Source organism: Palaemon carinicauda, chromosome 29 (genome assembly GCF_036898095.1).
Source record: "Palaemon carinicauda isolate YSFRI2023 chromosome 29, ASM3689809v2, whole genome shotgun sequence".
Taxonomy (NCBI): domain Eukaryota; kingdom Metazoa; phylum Arthropoda; class Malacostraca; order Decapoda; family Palaemonidae; genus Palaemon; species Palaemon carinicauda.
The window spans coordinates 84934111-84953981 of NC_090753.1; the positions used below are offsets into that span (position 1 = coordinate 84934111).

A 19871-nucleotide genomic window follows, 5' to 3' on the forward strand; every position below is an offset into this window, starting at 1 on the left:
TGGATACACCCGAAACCACGGAGGGAAACGTCTGTTCGTCGATCAAGGCCTGATGAACCCATAAGTCCTTCGACATTACTTCTCCCCTGGGCTTGGGAGCTTGTAAGAGGTCCCAGACTAGGCGAACAACTGGCACGAACAGACGAACCCTCGAACGCAACACTGTAACACTTTGCGCTTATCACTTTATCACTTTTGATTTTCTGTTTGCACTTATTTCACTGAACTCGAAACTTTAAGTGGTTTGTACCTGAAACACGCAATCCTATCCTTCATTAAAAGTTAGTAATTGCGAAAACAGTATTACAATGTAACAGAAAAACATAATGAAAGATAAAGAATTCAGTGGCTGGAAAAGAGACTAAACACTAGATCAAATAAACTACGTTTAAAATCTCTCACCGCATAAAGCCTGGGAACAAGAATAAAACTCTAGAAACGTTTTACCTTCTTCCCCTAAAGAGACTAGGGAGAAGAGCAAAAACGATAACAACGTTACCCGCTTGAACGAAACGTTTATCCTCCTCTCTCTCCCTCCGTCTCTATCTCTCTCTCTCTCTCTCTTGACTTAGAACCTGAGAGATGAGCCCAATTATATATATCGTTAAACATATTATTGTTAAAGGAAAAAAACTGAAAGATTTCCCAAATAAAAAGTTCCTTTATTAGAATTAAAACCATTTAAGCTAAGAAAGAATGAACAAAACGCTAGAATCGGTTTACTCTTACTGCAACGTGAAACCGTGAATACTCTCTCTCTCTATCGTAACGATAGAGCGCAAGTTGAACGTTCTGAACGTCAACAACTGCGGAGACAAAACAAAACGTTAGTTCAACTTTGAAAACAGTACGAGACTATCAAAGAAATTCTTTCAAAAACATTAAAATTAAAATAGCATAAAATCTTAACAGGCAAAAACGATATGACGGGCTCAATGTTAATTAACTTCGGTTCCAAGAAAAGACCGCCTACTATTAGGAAAGGTCGCATATAAACAAACATAAAAATTAATTTTTATAAGTTTATAATAAAAGGAAGTTAATCGAAGAGGCCTATAAAAGGCGGAGAGATATAAAATAAATCTATAACTTTGTTAAGCAAAATTAAGAAAGAGAGTCTATACTCTCTTCGACACCAACACTTCCGTCTAAGGGAAGGGTCGGCCATTTAAAAGTGAAAGAGAGTTCATACTCTCTTCGTCACCAAAATTAAATCAAATTAATTCCAAAAACTTGCTAAGCTAATGATAAAGCTTCCTGAATAGCGAAGGCTAAACTCTAGAGCAAATACATCACCAAATCGTGAACAATAACTCCAGAATCAACAGCGTATCCAAGTAGGTCTAGCCGGTGGCACGACAGAGGAAAAATTGAGTTCTTGTTGACAAGAAGTACTTGAGTACCTGCTCACAGATGGCGCTGTTGTGTACACCCCCACCTGTATAGCGATCGCTGGCGTATCCCGACCGTAGATTTCTGTCGGGCAACAGAGTTGACAGCTACATGATCATCGGGTAAGATTAATATTGAAAAATAATAATTTCTGAAATATTTGTCTATATGTAGTATTAGTTACATGGATTTTTTTTGTGTTCCATTGAGATCAGAACGAGGTTACACAATCGAGCTTACATTTGGATTCTGACTTTTAACATTACACTGCGAGTAAGAATGCCAGAATCTATCTTTTTATAATGAACTATGGGAATGCTAAGAATGCTGAAACCTTACTGGTCCTTCCATTGTAAGTTTATCAATTTAACAATCACTTTAAAATTTAAGCATAATTCCAGACAAGTCTTCAGTTGACATATATTTGCTTGACGTGGATGTTCAAAGCGTGCCTCGTTGATTCTTCCCGTTTCAGTATAGAGGTACAGCTTTTCCTCGTGTCATGGGAGATCAAAACAAACGGAGTAAAAATGGGAATATTTGACAAAAATACGTTTCTACATTATTATTAACTTCTGAGTATAAGTATAGTATGTATAATAGCAGCCACCTGTACAGTATATATGATGCCGGCCGACTAAGAATACTGCAGTGTAAGGGGGTTGCAGTGGTGCGTTAGCCATCTCCCACCCCCGTTAGGTAGGTAAGTAAGGAGATGGCTTGTAGGTTAGGTTATGCGGGGAAGTTTAATTTAGCTGGTGACCATATTTTATGCCCCATTTGGATAACAAACGGGGTGTATGTACGATAGCGGCCACCTGTTAGTGATGATAGCCGGCTAAGAATACAGCAGTGTAAGGGGAGTAGCAAGGGGACGTAGCCCCCCCTTAGATAAGTAGCTAAGGACATGACTTGTAGGGTCTGTTGGGGGAGAAGTTAGGGTTAGACAGTGTTTTTGTCAAGAGGTTTTGCAGAAAAATGGACTCGAAAATAGGAAAAAAAACTCACATTTTCTGTGCACGAGGGAGGAACTGATATACAAGGACTCATAGTTATTATTAACAGCCGAGTATAGGTTTTGGAAAACAACTTGGTGTTTTAATATGAATATATTGAATTGTGTTGGTTTGAAATAGATTTACAAATATTGTTTTACTGTAAAATGAAACCAAAACTTTAAGAATTGAGCTGTGATATGTTGACTTTGCAGTGTAAATCAGTATATTTAGCGTTAAGTCTATGTGTACGTAACGACAGTGGCCACCTGTATGTATTATTATGTCTAACGTAGAATACGGCAGTGTAAGGGGGGTTGCGGGGGGGCATTAGCCCCCTGTTAGGTAAATAGGTTAGGACATGGCTTGTAGGTTAGGTTAGGGGGGAAAGTTTAGGTTAGTTGATGTCCATTTTTAATCAACGCTTGAGGAAGTGGCCGCTGATATATAAAGGCTCCAAGTGGGGTTTACACGGTTGAACGGTTCGTCGAATTCGGTTCGCCATTACGTGTTAGAAGTGATGTTCAAACGTGTGATTTGATTGTCAAACACGCTCGTCGAACGGCTCGAAGAAAGTCTGTTCTCGCCTGACCTTTGTGGGCGGGGCTTCGTTGTCCACAAACCTTATGCATTGGTGGCTGACTCCACCTCTACGAACCGTTAGACAAGCAGTTTCGAAGAAACGTTCGACTATGATATTATACATCATTTCTCCTGTCAATTTAATGGTTAAATTAGATTTCCTTCATTTCACATGTTCTGCTTTTCCTTATCCATAAACCCAGATTTCTCATTGCTCTTCCCTTTCCCTGAATTTCTTCAAGAGGTCTTTCTTCTGCAACCATTTATTCTTGATAGAAATGAAGGTTCAATTCGCTTGAAACAAACATTAGTATGTGAAAGAATGTTATTTTAACGTCCAAAGTTTAGACATGGCAATAAATGTGAAGAAACCGATAAGTTTGTTGAACAATTAGACATAGGAAACTTAAATGCACAGACCTACCGGTAATCAGTAAACTATGGGATATGAATATTAAAATATTTAGGATATTTTCAACATAAGACAATAAACTATGTAAGATAAAAGAGATATAATGTAATATATTTACTCACAGAGAAAACAAAAGTTGACGTAAGTCTCGGTTGTTTTTCTTCACGGATGTCTTTCGTTTAACAAAATAAACGTTGCTTGGTAAACGTTCTGGAACACTTCATTGTGATTTATTTTGAAGTATAACTAAAAAATCTCTTCAAATTCCATAGTTATACCATTTTTAATCTATTAAAATTTATTTTACATATTAAAAATACTAAAAAAGAGTAAAAATAAGTCTGTTATAGTAAATATATAAATGCATTAACGACTTTACACTTTTTTTGTGTATAGAACAACTTCAAGTTATTGAGAAACGGAAGACGCTTTTCACAGGTTAATTAAAATATTTTCATGGTCGGTTTTGTTCTTTTGCAGATCTGTGGAACTATTGGATCTCGAATTTCACAATATAAATCCAGAAATGACAAAGTTAGAAATTGTTCATAACATTGCATAGAAAGAGGGGTAATGATTGCATGAGGAGATCTCGCCTGCAAAATGTCATATATGTTGATGGGAAAGCACAACGACAAACCGATAGTTATTAGAAATCAATCATTAAGGAATAGAAGAACAAAAGATACAAATACTTGTAAATTTAGGATTAATATCATAATGGAATTTGAGTATATGATCATAAGAGCTTAATATGGTCCTATTTATTTTCACGTTACTGGTTTTAAAATATTTTATTTTTCCTTGTTTCCTTTCCTCACTGGGCTACTTTCCCTGTTGGAGCCCCGGGCTTATATCATCTTGCTTTTCCAACTATGGTGTAGCTCAGCAAATAATAATAATAATAATAATAATAATAATAATAATAATAATAATAATAATAATAATAATAATAATAATAATAATAATAATATGGCCAGCCAAATTTAGTTGCCCAAAATAATCTAGTATACTTATTTGAATGAAACTTTACAAAAGATCCAGTTGTATTCATTTATAAAGACGTTGTTTAATCTTGTTAATATATGACTGCACGATTTTCTTGAATAGTTTATACTATAACGAGACTTCAAGTATGAGTATTAGCTAAAATGTTCAAGTTTTAAGCTTTGGACTGATTATTTTGTTCGGTAGTCTGGAGCTGGCCCCTTCCACTCTCCGTAACACTACAAATGTGGACATACAACAGGTATAAGTGCAAGTCGTTACAAAATGTAAACGTTTTATTGTTATGAATTACTTCCAACGAAGAAAAATTATCATGTTCAATCGTATTTCTAAAATCCAACGCCTACCAAATATATCAAACTGTTCTGTTGGTGCTTCCAGTTTTCGAACTCGGTTTACTTCTTGATTTTTCTAATTCTTTGCTTAATTAACTTTACTTTGAGGGGTGTATTCCTGATCCTATTACGCATGAAAACTCTATGCCCTACCGGATTTATAAGATCTATTTGCCGTATACATTCTTGTGTTTTTAGAGTATCAAACTGCTCAAGCAGCTCTTCTAGGAAAAGGACATTCCAAAATCAATCCATTGTTCTCTATTCTTGGGTAGTGCCATAGCCTTTGTACCATGGCCTTCCACTGTCTTGGGTTAGAGTTTTCTTGTTTGAGGGTACACTCGGGCACGCTGTCTTATCTTATCTCTCCGCTTCTTCTTCTTCTTCTTGTTTTTTTTTCTTTGAAGTTTTTACAGTTTCTATATGAACGATTTATTCTAATGTTGTTACAATTCTTAAAATATTTCATTTTAATCGTGTATTACTTTTCTTATCTATGTTCTTGGTTCCTTTCCTCACTGATCTATTTTTTCCCTGTTGAAGCCCTTGGGTTATAGCTTAGATTATAATAACAATAATAATAGGTGTCATTTCAAACATCAGATATCTGGTGCTGCATTAATCAAAATGGCCAGGGGTTACTCATTCAAGCCCAACTAATGATTTGATAGATTTTGCGATTAAATTACCCTACTGTCCCTTTCAGTTGCTTTGGGGGTCCTGTGAGTCTACCAGTCAGTAGCCACTGTCTGGTTCCCTTTGGTTCTAGTGTTGGGTGCTGATCAAATATGTTTTTCTTCAATCTCTAAGGCTGTATAACAGCTGTTTAAAGTTTTTAAAGGCCACTCATGAATGGCATAGGCAAGTGACAGTGATATTGCCCTAGTAAGCAGGACAATGCCCTAGAGACTGACCACATATATATATGATCAACGCCCAAGGCCCCTCCCCCCCCCCCAACTAGGACCAAGGAGGGCCAGGTGATGACTGCTGATGACTCATCAGATAGACCTATAGGATCCCCCAAGCCCCATTCTTAGCTCACAAGGATAGTGAGATTGCAGCGACCAAAGGAATTAACGAGTTGGAGCGGGACTCGAACCCCAGTCTGGCGTTCACCATTCAGGGACGTTACCACATCGGCCCTCACAACCACAAGCACATTGGCTGGTTCCTGGCCTCTGTCATCCACAAACAACTTCTAAATCATATGTCCAAAGATTATTTTTATTGAAAAGGAAGAGCGAAGTTAGAAGAAATCTAAAAGCAGCATATATGAAAGTTTGATGATATTTTGAAAAAAAAACTTGTGTAAATGATACTATTAAATGCAATTGGATCTTTAGTGATATTCCAAAACTCCAAAAATCTTGCACTGGAGAAAATGGTGGTTCTCAAAGTCAAACAAAGCCAATTGCTATTGATCCATGATCATTTCTTAACATATATTACAAAATGTCCTCTTGCTGGAGGAGAGGACATGACAGCCCGTGTTGATTCTCGACTTTCCTCAGACTATGTCCTACCTCTGTAGCAAAATGACATTCTGCAGCATACCTTCAGAACTTATCCTGGAGCAGTTGGGGTTGTGGGATTCAAGGAGAATTAAGATTTCTCTCCAGAGTAGAATTTCAAATTTCATTAAAGATTCAGATGTCTGCAGTAATATTTCTAAAAAGTTTTGTGCAATGTATTGTCAAAATTTTGTATTTGTTGGTTTTAGATATTTCTAGATTTCTTCTAAAATTTGTTTGAATGACTACATCGCTATTATGCAAGGATAATCACTTTCTTTGTAGGCATGCCCTGATGAAAGCCATTAGTTATTGGCTGAAACAGCTGTCGGTAAATGTTGAATGGATAGAGTAGCACAGTAATGAAATTTGACTTTTCTTTTGACAGTCAGTCCTTGAAGAAAGAACAGATACAAAAAACTAGAAAAGTACTACTGGGTGTTTTGTATACCCATCCTGTTTTTCTTTATTTACTTTGGGATTATTTCTGTGTTGACAAAGTATCATATGGATGTTAAGGGGTCTTATAGGGTATTGCCAAATTGTGTTTTTTAGGGCCCGGCCAGACCAAGCACGGCTAGCGGCAAGGTTAGCGGCAAGAGGTTATGGCTGCAAATTGAAACCTTAGGTATCTTATGTAGGTGGCTAGATAGGAGGCACGAGGCTTCCCGCGCCTCCTATCTGGCCACCTACATAAGATACCTAAGGTTTCAATTTGCAGCCATAACCTCGCCGCTAGCCGCGCTTGGTCTGGCCGGGCCCATAGTGAACACCCAATCACTGACCAGAACCAGTGTTTCATAAACCTCATTGATCGAATGATCTGCAGTGGAGTAAAATCTACAATTACGTTCCGGTGGACTGGTATCTGTAATATCTAATAAATAACTTATTTTTATTATAAAATGGTTAATAAAACTCATAATAAAAAAAAACACCGGTTTTATCATTCCAACAGCGACAAATCCATATTACTCCATAAAAAATTCTTAACATTAAAAAAAGCTATTTTCTTCCACGTAAAGTGACATACAAAATTCACATTGCAACTCCAGATGATGGCTGGTAAATGTTCAATGATGAACACAGCATACACACAAAGGTTTAATCTCTAGTGGCAGTTTTCCTTTCAGAGTATCTATACACTTTTTTTTTTTTTTTAAGTTTCCCCTTCTGTTAATTGATCTATAGAATTTAAAATACATTTTTAAATCCATTCTGACAAGTTAACAAGAACTGTTAGGTAGAGAATCAAAGATTTTTACAAGGTCTATTCCAGTCTACAGTGAAGAGTCTAGTCCCAAGTTTCCTATTCGTTTATCATTGTTACAGGTTATATGAGTCACCAGTAAAGTCTAGTCCTAGTTTCATTCTTACCAGTCACAGAAACCTCAAAGACCTTCACAGTTGAGTCACCCTAAGAAAATATGTTATTGCACCTAAAAAAATAATTGTCACCCAGAGTCAGAATTTTCCTGTTTGAAATTCTTGAGTGTGGTTAGATGAATGCCAGTTTCCTTCGTCACGTCTCGCATGATGACGCCAATATGGCTGTTGCTTCCCTCGCTCTCACTGTAGGGAGATAAACAGTGCGAAGAGATCGGTGACGTCGACCCCATGAAGGTCTTACCCTCGTCGCCCTCTCTGTCGCTTCTGTTATCTCCCGCTCCTTCTGAGTTGGCTCCATCTAGGACAATGTCGCCGCTGTACACCCCTCGGTTGATGTCGCTGGAGCTGAGGCAGAGCGCCATTCCTCCGCTGGCAGCCGTGGCTGCGCCGAGAGGTATTGGAAGGCCTGTACCGCCTGGCGGAGGTGCAGGCACGCCTATTCCTATGCCGCCATCTCCACCTCCATACCCACCAGAGACTGTGTTGTTTCCAGACATGCCATTTGGGCCATCATTGCCTGTGCCTGGAAGAAAACCACTGGTTACTTCAAATTATATGAAAAAAAAAAAAAAAAAATATGATAGAAGCATAAAGATGAAAGTAAAAGGAATTTTAAATGTAGTCAAGATTAATTATGAATCTATATGCCTGTTTGGTATTTAGTATGCATTTATTACAGGTTCAATAAAGAAATGAAATGAAACAAGCGTGTTCCTAAGAGCTTCAGGACTACTATGCAGCCAAGCTTCGTTTGGAAGGGAGAGAGTAGAGTTAGTTACCAGGTTAAGCTAGAGGGGAAAGTTGGGGAAAGAAAGCAGTAATACTGCAAGGGTACAGTCGAAAAGTATGGGGTAGAACCATTTCTCAATTTAATTATCTTTGAAGAGCCATGTTTTCATTTCTTATGATCCATAGGACTGGAGTGCTGTAAAGCAGCATAGGGCTACTTTATGAGCACAATGAAAAACACAATCTTGATGTCATCATTCAAATGTAGTCCTACTAAACAACTAAGTCCCATTTCTAGATGATTGTGATTTTTCTAGAAAGAGAGGAAAAATCTGGAGCATGACAAAGCTAAAGAAGTATGACAGTTAGGTGGGATGGAACCTAAGGAAATAGCAATGCAAAGAGCTTGGGCCCAAAGGACCGCATGCCAAGAACCAAAAGTACGAAGAGCAATGGGGGCAATATTTGAAGAAGCTATTCAGCTAAGTGGAGAGGATCAGAAGAAAGTACTGTCAACATCGAGTAATACCCAGGAAGTGCCGTGGCTGTGGGATAATCTAAAGAACTATTAGTATGGCATATGTTGCACCAAGTTAAGTATAAGAAGGCAGTACCCCTTACAAACGTGACCAATAACAAACTATCATCATTATTCACCACCAAGGAGCATCTCCTGAAGAAGGTTGTCGATTTTGGCACCACCGAACAGTTTGGCAAACTGGATTTGCTCGATCATTTGCCAAGTGATAGACTGGAGGGCGGGAAGCGTGAGCAACATCTCCCCGAATCGCCCGCGTGGTTCGTACTGTCTGTCGTTGATGTAGTCTTCTAGAAGGAGCTGGACGCGGTGGCGCAGACTCTTCACCTTTTCGACGTTGTGCAGTCCTCTTATGACTGTAGGAGAGGAAAAAGGTCAGGGTGATCAAAATGCTTTGATTAAGTGATGTAAAAGAATTTATTACTAATACAGCATGCAATGTTTTTATATCATAACAGAAACAGCAGTTACTGAAACTATCAACATCATTAATAATACATCAACGTTATAAGACCTCCTCAAGAACCAATTACAACAGTAATAATCATACATAGCATGTTTATTCTCTATAAAAAGTCAAGCATATTTGAAATATAAAAAACAATTTAAGGAGATGTATTTTGAAAGCCACGTCAATAGGTGGGTCTTAAAGGCTGGCCAATTTATAACTGTGCTGAAGAGAGAAAAATCATCCTTATGATCCATTGTTCTTTACATCATAAAACTTAAATTTTTCAAAAGGTTCTGTAAGGTTCCTCAACCCTCCTATTACATCTGGAATGAGTCGCGTTGAAACCATGTGATGGCCTATTAAAAACATCCCTGCATGGTGATCTGATGGACTGGAGTTCGAGACTCGCTCTAGTTCGTTAGTGTTTTGTAATGTCAGCAACCTCATCATCCCTGTGAGCTAAGGATGCAGGGTATGGGGGAGCTTATAGGTCTAACTGCTAAGTCATCAGCAGCCATTGATTGGCCCTCCCTGGTCCTAGTTTGTGTGGAGGGGTACTTGGGCCCTGATCAAATGATCATTTGTATTCGTGGTCAGTCTCTAGGACATTGTCACTGTCCCTTCCCTCTGCTATTCATGAGAGACCTTTAACCTATATAGGTGGAGTTGGGAACTTAGGATATGGAAAAAGAACATAGGTTTAGAGTTAACATAAAGAAGCTTCAAAAACAGTTGGAAAATGAATTAGAAAAGAATGAGACATGCGTAATTGCGTCTTGGGTATGATGTTAATATAGTTACAGAATTGTAATTCAGTCCTATTCATCATGGTATAACTGAAACCCAGAGAAATTCACTTTAAATCGCTAAGGAAAACACCCTGCACTGTCCACCTTTCACAATAACATTCATCATCTTTACTCATCATTATCATCTCCTCCTACGCATATTGACGTAAAGGGCCTCGGTTAGATTACGTCAGTCGTCTATTTTGAGCTTTGAATTCAATACTTCTCCATTCATTATCTCCAACTTGACGCTTCAGCCATGTAGAGCTGGGTCTTCCAACTCTTTTAGTGCCCTGTGGAGCCCAGCTGAACATTTGGTGAACTAATCTCTCTTGGAGAGTGCAAAGAGCATGCTCAAACCATCTCCATCTACCCCTAACCATGATTTCATCCACATATGGCACTCGGGTAATCTCTCTTATAGTTTCATTTCTAATCCTGTCCTGCCATTTATCTCCCAACATTCATCTGAGGGCTTTATTCTTAAATCTACAAAACCTGTTGGATATTGTTTCATTGTAATACCACTATTCATGTTCATACAGAAACACAGATCTCACTAAACTGATATATAGCCGGATTTTTAAATGGAATTTTAGGCGGTTTGATTTCCAGATTTTACTTAACCTGGCCATTGTCTGATTTGCTTTTTTTTAATCTTTCATTAAACTTAAATTCTAAAGATCCTGTATTAGAGATCATAGTTTCTAAATATTTAAATGATTCTAACTCATTAATTCTTTCTCCTTCCCATGATATTTCATCTTCCATTGCATATTCCGTTCTCATCATCTCTTTCTTCTATTTATCTTGAGTCTAACCTCATGTGATATTTCATGCATCCTGGTAAGCAAACTTTACAAGTCCTGATGAATGCTGTCCTTATTAGCAGAACACCACAGGATTTGCAATAACGACGTTTACCTGAACTTAATTTTATTAAAAAAAAATGTTACATGTGCCCAAGGTCCTTCTCCACCCAAGGTTGGACCGGGGAGAGCCAGGCAATGGCTTGGCAAGGAAGTCCTTAGCTCACAAGGATGATTGGGTTGCATACACAAGAAACTATCGAGCTTGAGCGGGTCTCGAATCCCAGTCCAACAGATGGTAGGCAGGTACGTTTCTAATAGGCATTTTTAAGTTGCTTTTCAATTTTACAGGATTTAGAATTTTTGTTAGAAATTCAATGTTTTGATTATTTTGCATTTACTGTATTACTAATACACAAACACACACACACACACACATATATATATATATATATATATATATATATATATATATATATATATATATATATATCGCACACACACATATATACATATATATATACTGTATATATATACTATATATAAATACATATATATATACAGTATATATATATATATATATATATATATATATATATACAGTATATATATGTATATATATACAGCATATATATATGTATATATATATATATATATATATATATATGTATATATATATATATATATATATATATATATATATATATATATATATATATATGTGTGTGTGTGTGTGTGTGTGTGTGTGCGTGTGTGTGTGTGTGTATTACATGTTCACGTTACCTGATCAATATCAAACATTACATGTTTTGGTTATCTCAGGAAGGTACAATATTAGGCCTACACTTATAATCAGTTAGGCCAACTCTCTCATGGTTACAGACATTGATGACAATCTACCAATGTAATTAATACATAGCCATTCTATTGATATCACAAGCCAAAGTGAACATCGTTATTTTAATATTTCTTTCTTGAAAGATATTAAAAAGGTTTGTTCTCTTTGAGAGTCAAAAACTCAAAATCATTTGTTATTGTGGCGCGCTCTGCTTACACTAAAAAACGTTCAAACCACAGTCAATACAGTATTGACTCTGGTTCCAACATTCTGGTTAAAACAGTCGAAGACGTTATGTAAATGGAGTTAGTTGGGACAGGTGTAAACTTTCTTATTACTTGTCAATTCTCTTTTATTCATGGTAAGTTGCTGTTTATCTTGAAAGACGATATTATGAAGCTAGGTTTACTATTTAAGAAATATCTATTAGTTTCGTCTCAGCGGGATTGAAGCCTGTTTGGAAGCAAACACAGGGTTCAGACTTAAAGTTAGGGTAAGTTATGGCAGTCTAAGGAGGGTCTACGCCCCCCAGGTAGGTAGGTAGGTAAAGATACTGCTCCTAGGTTAGGTTGTGGGGGGATCCTTAGGTTAAATGGTGTTCTTGTCTTTGTTTCCCTTTAAAAAGTGTTTTTTTGTCATAACTTTTGAAATTTTGCACCTGTATTTTAAAAGGCCACTCGTGAATGACAGAGGCAAGGGATAGTGACATTGTCCTGGTAAGCAGGACAGTGCCCTAGAGATCAGCACCGAGGTCTCCTCTCCACCCCGGCTAGGAGCAGGGAGGGCCAGGCAATGGCTGATGATGACTCGGCATGTAGACCTATAGGGTCCCCCAAATCCTTCATCCTTAGCTCACAGGGATGGTGATGTTGCAGACACTAAAGGGACTAATGAGTTTGAGCGGTCTCGAACCACAGTCTGTTACTGATAGGCCACAACAACCTAGAAGAGCTGTCCCAAATGAACTTTTAAAAAGGCTCCTTAAATGAATAAAAACAACTCTAAAAAAAACTATAAAAATACAGACCTGGATCAAAGAAAACAATTGTTTTCAAACAAGCGTATTCGTTCCCGTCCATATTTGCCCGTCTCAGTGGCAGAACCAGTTCGTCCATGATCCGATGGCCTATGCGGGTGATCTCAAGTTCGACTGCGGGGAGAGGGATTACTGTAGAGCGATTGTCAATTGCTGCCGGAGTGCTGGTACTACTACAAGCTTGTAATACTTCTGCTGTTATTATTATTGATAATGATGGTAATAATATTAATGCTATTGTAGATATTATGAAAATACAACTACTCTCAAGGCAATACAGCTATAATATTAATGATAAAATTCATAATAACAATGATAATGAGAAAAAATATTATCACTACTGCTACATCTCTTAATAATAATAATAATAATAATAATAATAATAATAATAATAATAATAATAATAATAATAATAATATTCTCCGTGTACTAGGATTGTTCTCGAGATAATATTAACGAAGGAATGACAATAAAAACAATAATTCCGAAAAATAATATTGTTAAAAAACAACAACAACAACAACTACAACAACAACAACAATACTATCAGTAACTGTAGATATAAATAACTATTTGAAATTCATTTTAAAAATTACCAGTAAAGAAACTATTGTTTGTAATTATAATTTTCAGCATAAATAGATAAATATTATCAAAGTAAAATATCTTTTTAACAAATTCCAGCAGTTGCTTCTAAATTTGAATTCACCTAAGGACCTTTAGTGATGTCACCGTTTACCATAGCTAAAGAGTTTCTTCTACCCTAACCAAGAAAAATGAGCCGTAACCAGAGAGAGGGATCCTATGTCGTACTGTCTGGCCAGTCAAGGGACCCAATAAATCTCTAGTAGTGGTATCTCAACGGGTGGCTGGTACCATAGCCAACCTACTACCTAAAAAATATCGGCATATTTACTAAAAAACAAATGAAGTCGAAGCTTCTGGTGCCCCAAGAATTGCTAAGGACAAAAGTAAGTCGATCATCTATCAGGCAATCGAAGTCAGTGAGTATTACAATGGATCCCTCTCTGGTTATTACTCATATTCCTTAGCCTACACATACAAAGAATAGCCTGGCCTATTCTTTATACATTCTCCTATGCCTTCATACACCTGACAACACTAAGATAACCGAAAATTTCTTCTTCATCCAAGGGGTTAAATTCTGCACTGTAATTATTCAGTGGCTACTTTCTTCTTAGTAAGGGATAGAAGAGACTCTTTAGCTATGATAAGCAGCTCTTCTAGGAGAAGGACACTCCAAAATCAAACCATTGTTCTCTAGTCTTGGGTAGTGCTATAGCCTCTGTACTATGGTCTACCACTGTCTTGAGTCAGATTTCACTTGCTAGAGGGAACACTTAGCCACACTATAGTCAATTCTTTTTAGTGATGCAGATTTGCACCGACTCGCAGGGTGCCCTTTTAGCTCGGAAAAGTTTCCTGATTGCTGATTGTTGGCCAAGATAATTCTAACCAATCAGAGAGTAGGAAACATTTCCGAACTAAAGGGGCACCGCTGCGAGTAGTGCAAATGCGCCTCATTAAAAAAATTAGTATGGTGACTATTCATGTATTTTTTTTTTTATTTCCTTTCATCACTGGGCTATTATCCCTATTGGACCCTGGGGCTTATAGCACCCTGCGTTTCCAGCTAGGGTTGAAGGCATAGCTTAGTTATTACTAATTATAAAATAATATCTACGTACCTGAAGAGTTTCTGAGAATGACGCAATCATTTCCCAGGAGAATCATATCGGTCAGATTCATGGAACGATAAGCAGCACCGAGGATCAAGTGCTCGCCAGCGTGTGCGCGCAGGAGTGCCACCTGTTGGAAGAATTGTGGCTTTTATTCGGTACCGTAAAAGCATATAACTGGTTGGTTTGTTTAAGCTATAAGCTGATGTCATATTATACGGCAATTCTTTGCGTGATTTAAAAGAAATAAAAAATCAAGTGGTTTAAAAATATTCCTTAAGATACATTAGGGTCTTAATATAATGGGGATAAAACTGGTTTGGATATTTTACTGTACTAACATTCATAGTCCTGATTTTACAGCAAAGTTGCTAATATTAATGTCCATATTGGTTTGATTATCAAATGTTCGATACCTTACTGCCAGAGTAAAATAACAGGCTTATCCTTATTAATTTTACCAGGGGAATAAGTTTTTCGTTAGACCTATAATGCTTAAGTTCTACTACAAAGCATTTTTGAAAAATATGGGTCTTTAAAATCTCGGATCTCTGAAAAATATGACTATTTGAAGAGTCTAGATCCCAGAAAAATCTTGAAATGTAGGCCTAGACTAGGCTTACCTCCAGCCTACTCGGACACAGGTTAGAATACCTTTGGATGTCTAGATATAAAGTTTTAGATAACACTCTAATTAGGTTAAGTTAACGAGAAAATATATTGTTAAATAAAGTCTTCATGAAAATGAAAAGATAAGACGTTTGTGCATTATCAGTAATACTCTTCTATGATATTTTGATTTTCAATTAAATATTAATCAATACAAATCAAATAAACACAAGACAGCGCTATACTATAGGCCTACATGCTACTCTTAGCTATTGATATAGAGTCTGTTCTATATATATATATATATATATATATATATATATATATATATATATATATATATATATATATATATATATACTTATCATTAAAGGCTGAGTTCCCAGCAAGATTATGATAAGCCCAATTTTATGCCCATGGTCTAGGTCTACATGTATATACTATAGTCAATTCTTTTTAGCGAGGCAGATTTACACCGACTCGCAAGGGTGCCCTTTTAGCTCGGAAAAGTTTCCTGAATTCTGATTGGTTGGACAAGATAATTCTAACCAATCAAATAGCAGGAAACTGTTCCGAGCTAAAAGGGCACCGCTGCAAGTCGGTGCAAATCTGCCTCATTAAAAAAAATTGACTATAGTCCTGCTTTATTTTTTTTATTTTTTATTTTTTGCATAAGAAGTTGTTGTAGTTCCCGATTATATCCTTTCCCAGTAGATTTTACATTTGCTATGCTAAGGACGTTTTATTCTCTCTCTCTCTCTCTCTCTCTCTCTCTCTCTCTCTCTCTCTCTCTCTCTCTCTCTCTCTCTCTCTCTCTCTCTCTCTCTCATAAAAAGAGCAAGTGTCTAGTTATGTACTGTTATATATATACATACATACATACATACATACATACATACATATATATATATATATATATATATATATATATATATATATATATATATATATATATATATATATATATACATACATATATATATACATATATATATATATATATATATATATATATATATATATATATATATACATACATATATATATATACATACATATATATATATATATATATATATATATATATATATGTATATATATATTTCATCTCGGCTACGCTTAGCTCTCCACATCCTGCGGGTATAGGAGAGAGAATAGTCATACCCTGGTGAGAGGGACCCACATATATGCGCATATATACATCCAAACATTCAGCCGTCATTTCTGACGGGTCGCGTACACTAATATATATAAAAGACTCACTTGGTCATCCAAAACCAGGTCACAAAATGCCGGGATGTATTTGGCCCAGTCGACTAAGACGAGCAATTGCTGCTTCATGCTCTCGCAGACGTCCATGACTCCTGCGACCTTTTTGTTCATCACGCTGATCTCACCGAAGGCCGGGGTGAACTGTTCGTGCGGGATAAGTAAGGTCAATGTTTAGGGCACAGGACAGTGTTGAGGTGATAGGTCAGGGTTAAGGTCGTGGGTTAAAGTTGGAGTCACGGGTTAAAGTTAAGGTCGTGTTTTGGGCACAGGATAGTGTTGAGGGGATAGGTCAGGGTTAAGGTTGCGGGTTAAAGTTAAGGCTACTGGTTAGTATTTTAAGGTCGAGTTTAGGGCACAGGACAGTTTCGAGGTGATAGGTCAGGGTTAAGGTCACCGGTTAAAGTTAGGGTCATGGGTTAAAGTTAAGGTCGTGTTTAGGGCACAGGTCAGTGTTAATGTCACAATTCAGTGTTAAGGTCACAGGTTAGTGTTTAGGTCACAGTTCAATGTTAAGGTCACAGGTTAGTGTTAAGGTCACAGGTCAGTGTTAATGTCACAAGTCAGTGTTAAGGTCACAGGTTGGTGTTTAGGTCACAGTTCAGTGTTAAGGTCACAGGTTAGTGTTAAGGTCACAGGTCAGTATTAATGTCACAGGTCAGTGTTAAGGTCACAGGTTATTGTTTAGGTCACAGATCAGTGTTAAGGTCACAGGTCAGTATTAATGTCACAGGTCAGTGTTAAAGTCACAGGTTATTGTTTAGGTCACAGATCAGTGTTAAGGTCACAGGTTAGTGTTTAGGTCGCAGGTCAGTGTTAAGGTCACAGGTTATTGCTTAGGTCACAGATCAGTGTTAGGGTCACAGGTTAGTGTTTAGGTCACAGGTCAGTGTTAAGGTCAGAGGTTATTGTTTAGGTCACAGATCAGTGTTAAGGTCACAGGTTAGTGTTAAGGTCACAGGTCAGTGTTAAGGTCACAGGTTATTGTTTAGGTCACAGATCAGTGTTAAGGTCACAAGTTAGTGTTTAGGTCGCAAGTCAGTGTTAAGGTCACAGGTTATTGCTTAGGTCACAGATCAGTGTTAAGGTCACAGGTTATTGTTTAGGTCACAGGTTAATGTTAAGGTTACTGTTCCTTGAGTCTTATCTTGATTAATGGGAATTAAGGTAAATAAGGTAATTATTATCAGTGTATTTTTGTATTCTCTCAATTATCATATTTTGTGGGTGCTCTTAGGTGTGTATGATGTGTATTTGTGTATGTTTGTGGAGCTATGTCGAACTTTAAGATGTATGCTTTTCGTTATAGTATTAATACAATGTACCGCGCGTGTTTCATACAAGCTCATATACTGTAAAGCGGCCCACACACGCTCAAATTTTTGGTCCAATTTTTTTATGTTAAATTATTTGACATGAATTTGATCGTGTGTGGCGTAATTTGATGGCCTAAAATGTTTGATGTCAAATTTTTTACTGATCTGATTTCAGTAGATATTTTTTGAGCCAACGTCAAATAATTTGTGCGTGTGTGGTACCTAGCAATAATTTGCGCAAATTAGTTAGTGATTAGACATAATCTGAGGAGGACGTGCGCGGCTCATCGTCATAATGGCTCCAACAAAACATGAAAAGAAATTTCTTATTGAGCTTATTGATGTTTATAGAAGTTTACCACAACTTTGGAACATAAAAAAATTTGACCAAAAATTTGAGCGTGTGTGGGCCGCTTAACAGTTTAATTTTTCATCTTATCACTCGTTCTTCACTGCACTGTTAACAAACCAACTTGTATAACCCTGATAGCTCATGTTTAATTTTGTTTGAATTTTTGTGACGTTCTTGCTCGCAAGTCCTGATATATAAGTTCGATGTCTGTTCAATAATGCTTAGTTGCTTTCACCTCGCCTCTCAGTCATCATCTAACTGGAACCTCCACCGGGGTCATCAGTTAAGTGATAACTGAGAGGCGAGGTGGATGCAACTAAACTTTATTAAACAGACATCGAGCTTATATACCAGGATTTACGAGCAAGAACGTCACAAAAATTCAAACAAAATTAAATATGAGCTATCAGGTTTGTACAGGTTGGTTTGATAACAGCGCAGGGAAGAGCGAGTGATAGGATAAAAAATTAAACCGTTACAGTATATGAGATTGTATGAAACGCACGGTACAACACACAACATACACACACATATGTATATCTATCTATCTGTTCATCTATCTACTGTATATATATACAGGTATGTATATGCACTGTATATATATATATATATATCTATATACATATGTATATGTATATATATATATATATATATATATATATATATATATATACATATATATATATATATATATATATATATATATATATATATATATATATATATATATATATATATATATATATTACAAAGATAAGAGAAGACTGCAAAAAAAAAATAGATAAGATATTTAGGAAAAATTAATTGTCCAGATATTAAGAACTCATTATCATGGAAACAGATATAAAACACATGGAACACAATAAGGAGAGTAAAAACTAATACCAAGGTTATTGAAAAGTTATTATTATTCATTGAGGTTTAATTTAGGTGAAGGTGTTTTGCATGGAGAGTAAACCTATTATAATACCAAAGTTATTGAAAAATTATTATTATTCATCGAGATTTAACTTAGGTGAAGTTGTTTTAAGTAATGGGCTTATTAACTGCAGGACCATTGGTTTGATAGAGATTTGTAACGAAATAGATGTATATACTGTTAATATTCTACTAAAATCCAGTGCAAATAAGAGTCAGTCACAGTTATAATAAGGTATTGAATGCTTATATAGAATTAAGTGATGTTATGAGTTGATAAGATAGTAAGTAACCTTATAAATGGTTGGAATCTGTTGGATTTTGTAGATTTGAGAACAAAGCTCTCAGAAGAATATTAGGAGTTGAATGGCAGGACAGGATTAGAAATGAAACTATAAGAGAGATTACTTAGTTGCTATATATGGATGAAATAATGATGAGGGGTAGATGGAGATGGTTTGAGCATGCTCTTTGCACTTCCAAGGAGAGATTATTTCACCAAACTTTCAGCTTGGTTCCACGAGGCACTAGAAGAGTTGGAAGACCCAGGCCTACATGACTGAGGACTATGAAACGCGGGGAAATAGCCCAGTAAGGAAAGGAAATAAGGAAATAAATAAACAAGAGAAGTAATTAACAATCAAAATAAAATATTTTAAGAACAGTCAATAAATGTTTCCTATATAAATCATCAAAACTTCAAAAAGAACAAGAGGGAGAGAAATAACATAGAATAGTGTGTCTGAGTGTATCTCAAGCAAGAGAACTCTACCCCAAGACAGTGGAAGACCATGGCACAGAGGCTATGGCGCTACCCATTAATTTTAGACTACATCCACACAGGCAGCCATTCATATGATGCAGGCAGAAGAAGACTGAAGCCTGAATTAA

General features: G+C 36.5%; 2 protein-coding genes across 4 annotated transcripts in view; both read right to left on the minus strand.

The window, feature by feature from the left end:
- The window catches only part of LOC137622297 (ATP-binding cassette sub-family B member 10, mitochondrial), a 91675-nt gene extending 88094 nt beyond the window's left edge, over nucleotides 1-3581 (minus strand). For both annotated transcript variants that reach the window (XR_011040412.1, XM_068352859.1), the window contains exon 1: nucleotides 3504-3581. The gene's annotated coding sequence lies outside the window, so the exon portion shown is untranslated. The remainder of the gene's footprint in view (nucleotides 1-3503) is intronic.
- A 3582-nt stretch (nucleotides 3582-7163) lies between these two features.
- LOC137622298 (hepatocyte nuclear factor 4-gamma-like) overlaps nucleotides 7164-19871 on the minus strand; it is a 33117-nt gene continuing 20409 nt past the window's right edge. For both annotated transcript variants that reach the window (XM_068352860.1, XM_068352861.1), the window contains 5 exons: nucleotides 16389-16538; nucleotides 14526-14646; nucleotides 12808-12930; nucleotides 9014-9250; nucleotides 7164-8150 (listed from right to left, as the gene is read on the minus strand). In XM_068352860.1, the coding sequence (XP_068208961.1) occupies nucleotides 7693-8150; nucleotides 9014-9250; nucleotides 12808-12930; nucleotides 14526-14646; nucleotides 16389-16538 (1089 nt within the window). In that variant the 3' untranslated portion in view covers nucleotides 7164-7692. The remainder of the gene's footprint in view (nucleotides 8151-9013; nucleotides 9251-12807; nucleotides 12931-14525; nucleotides 14647-16388; nucleotides 16539-19871) is intronic.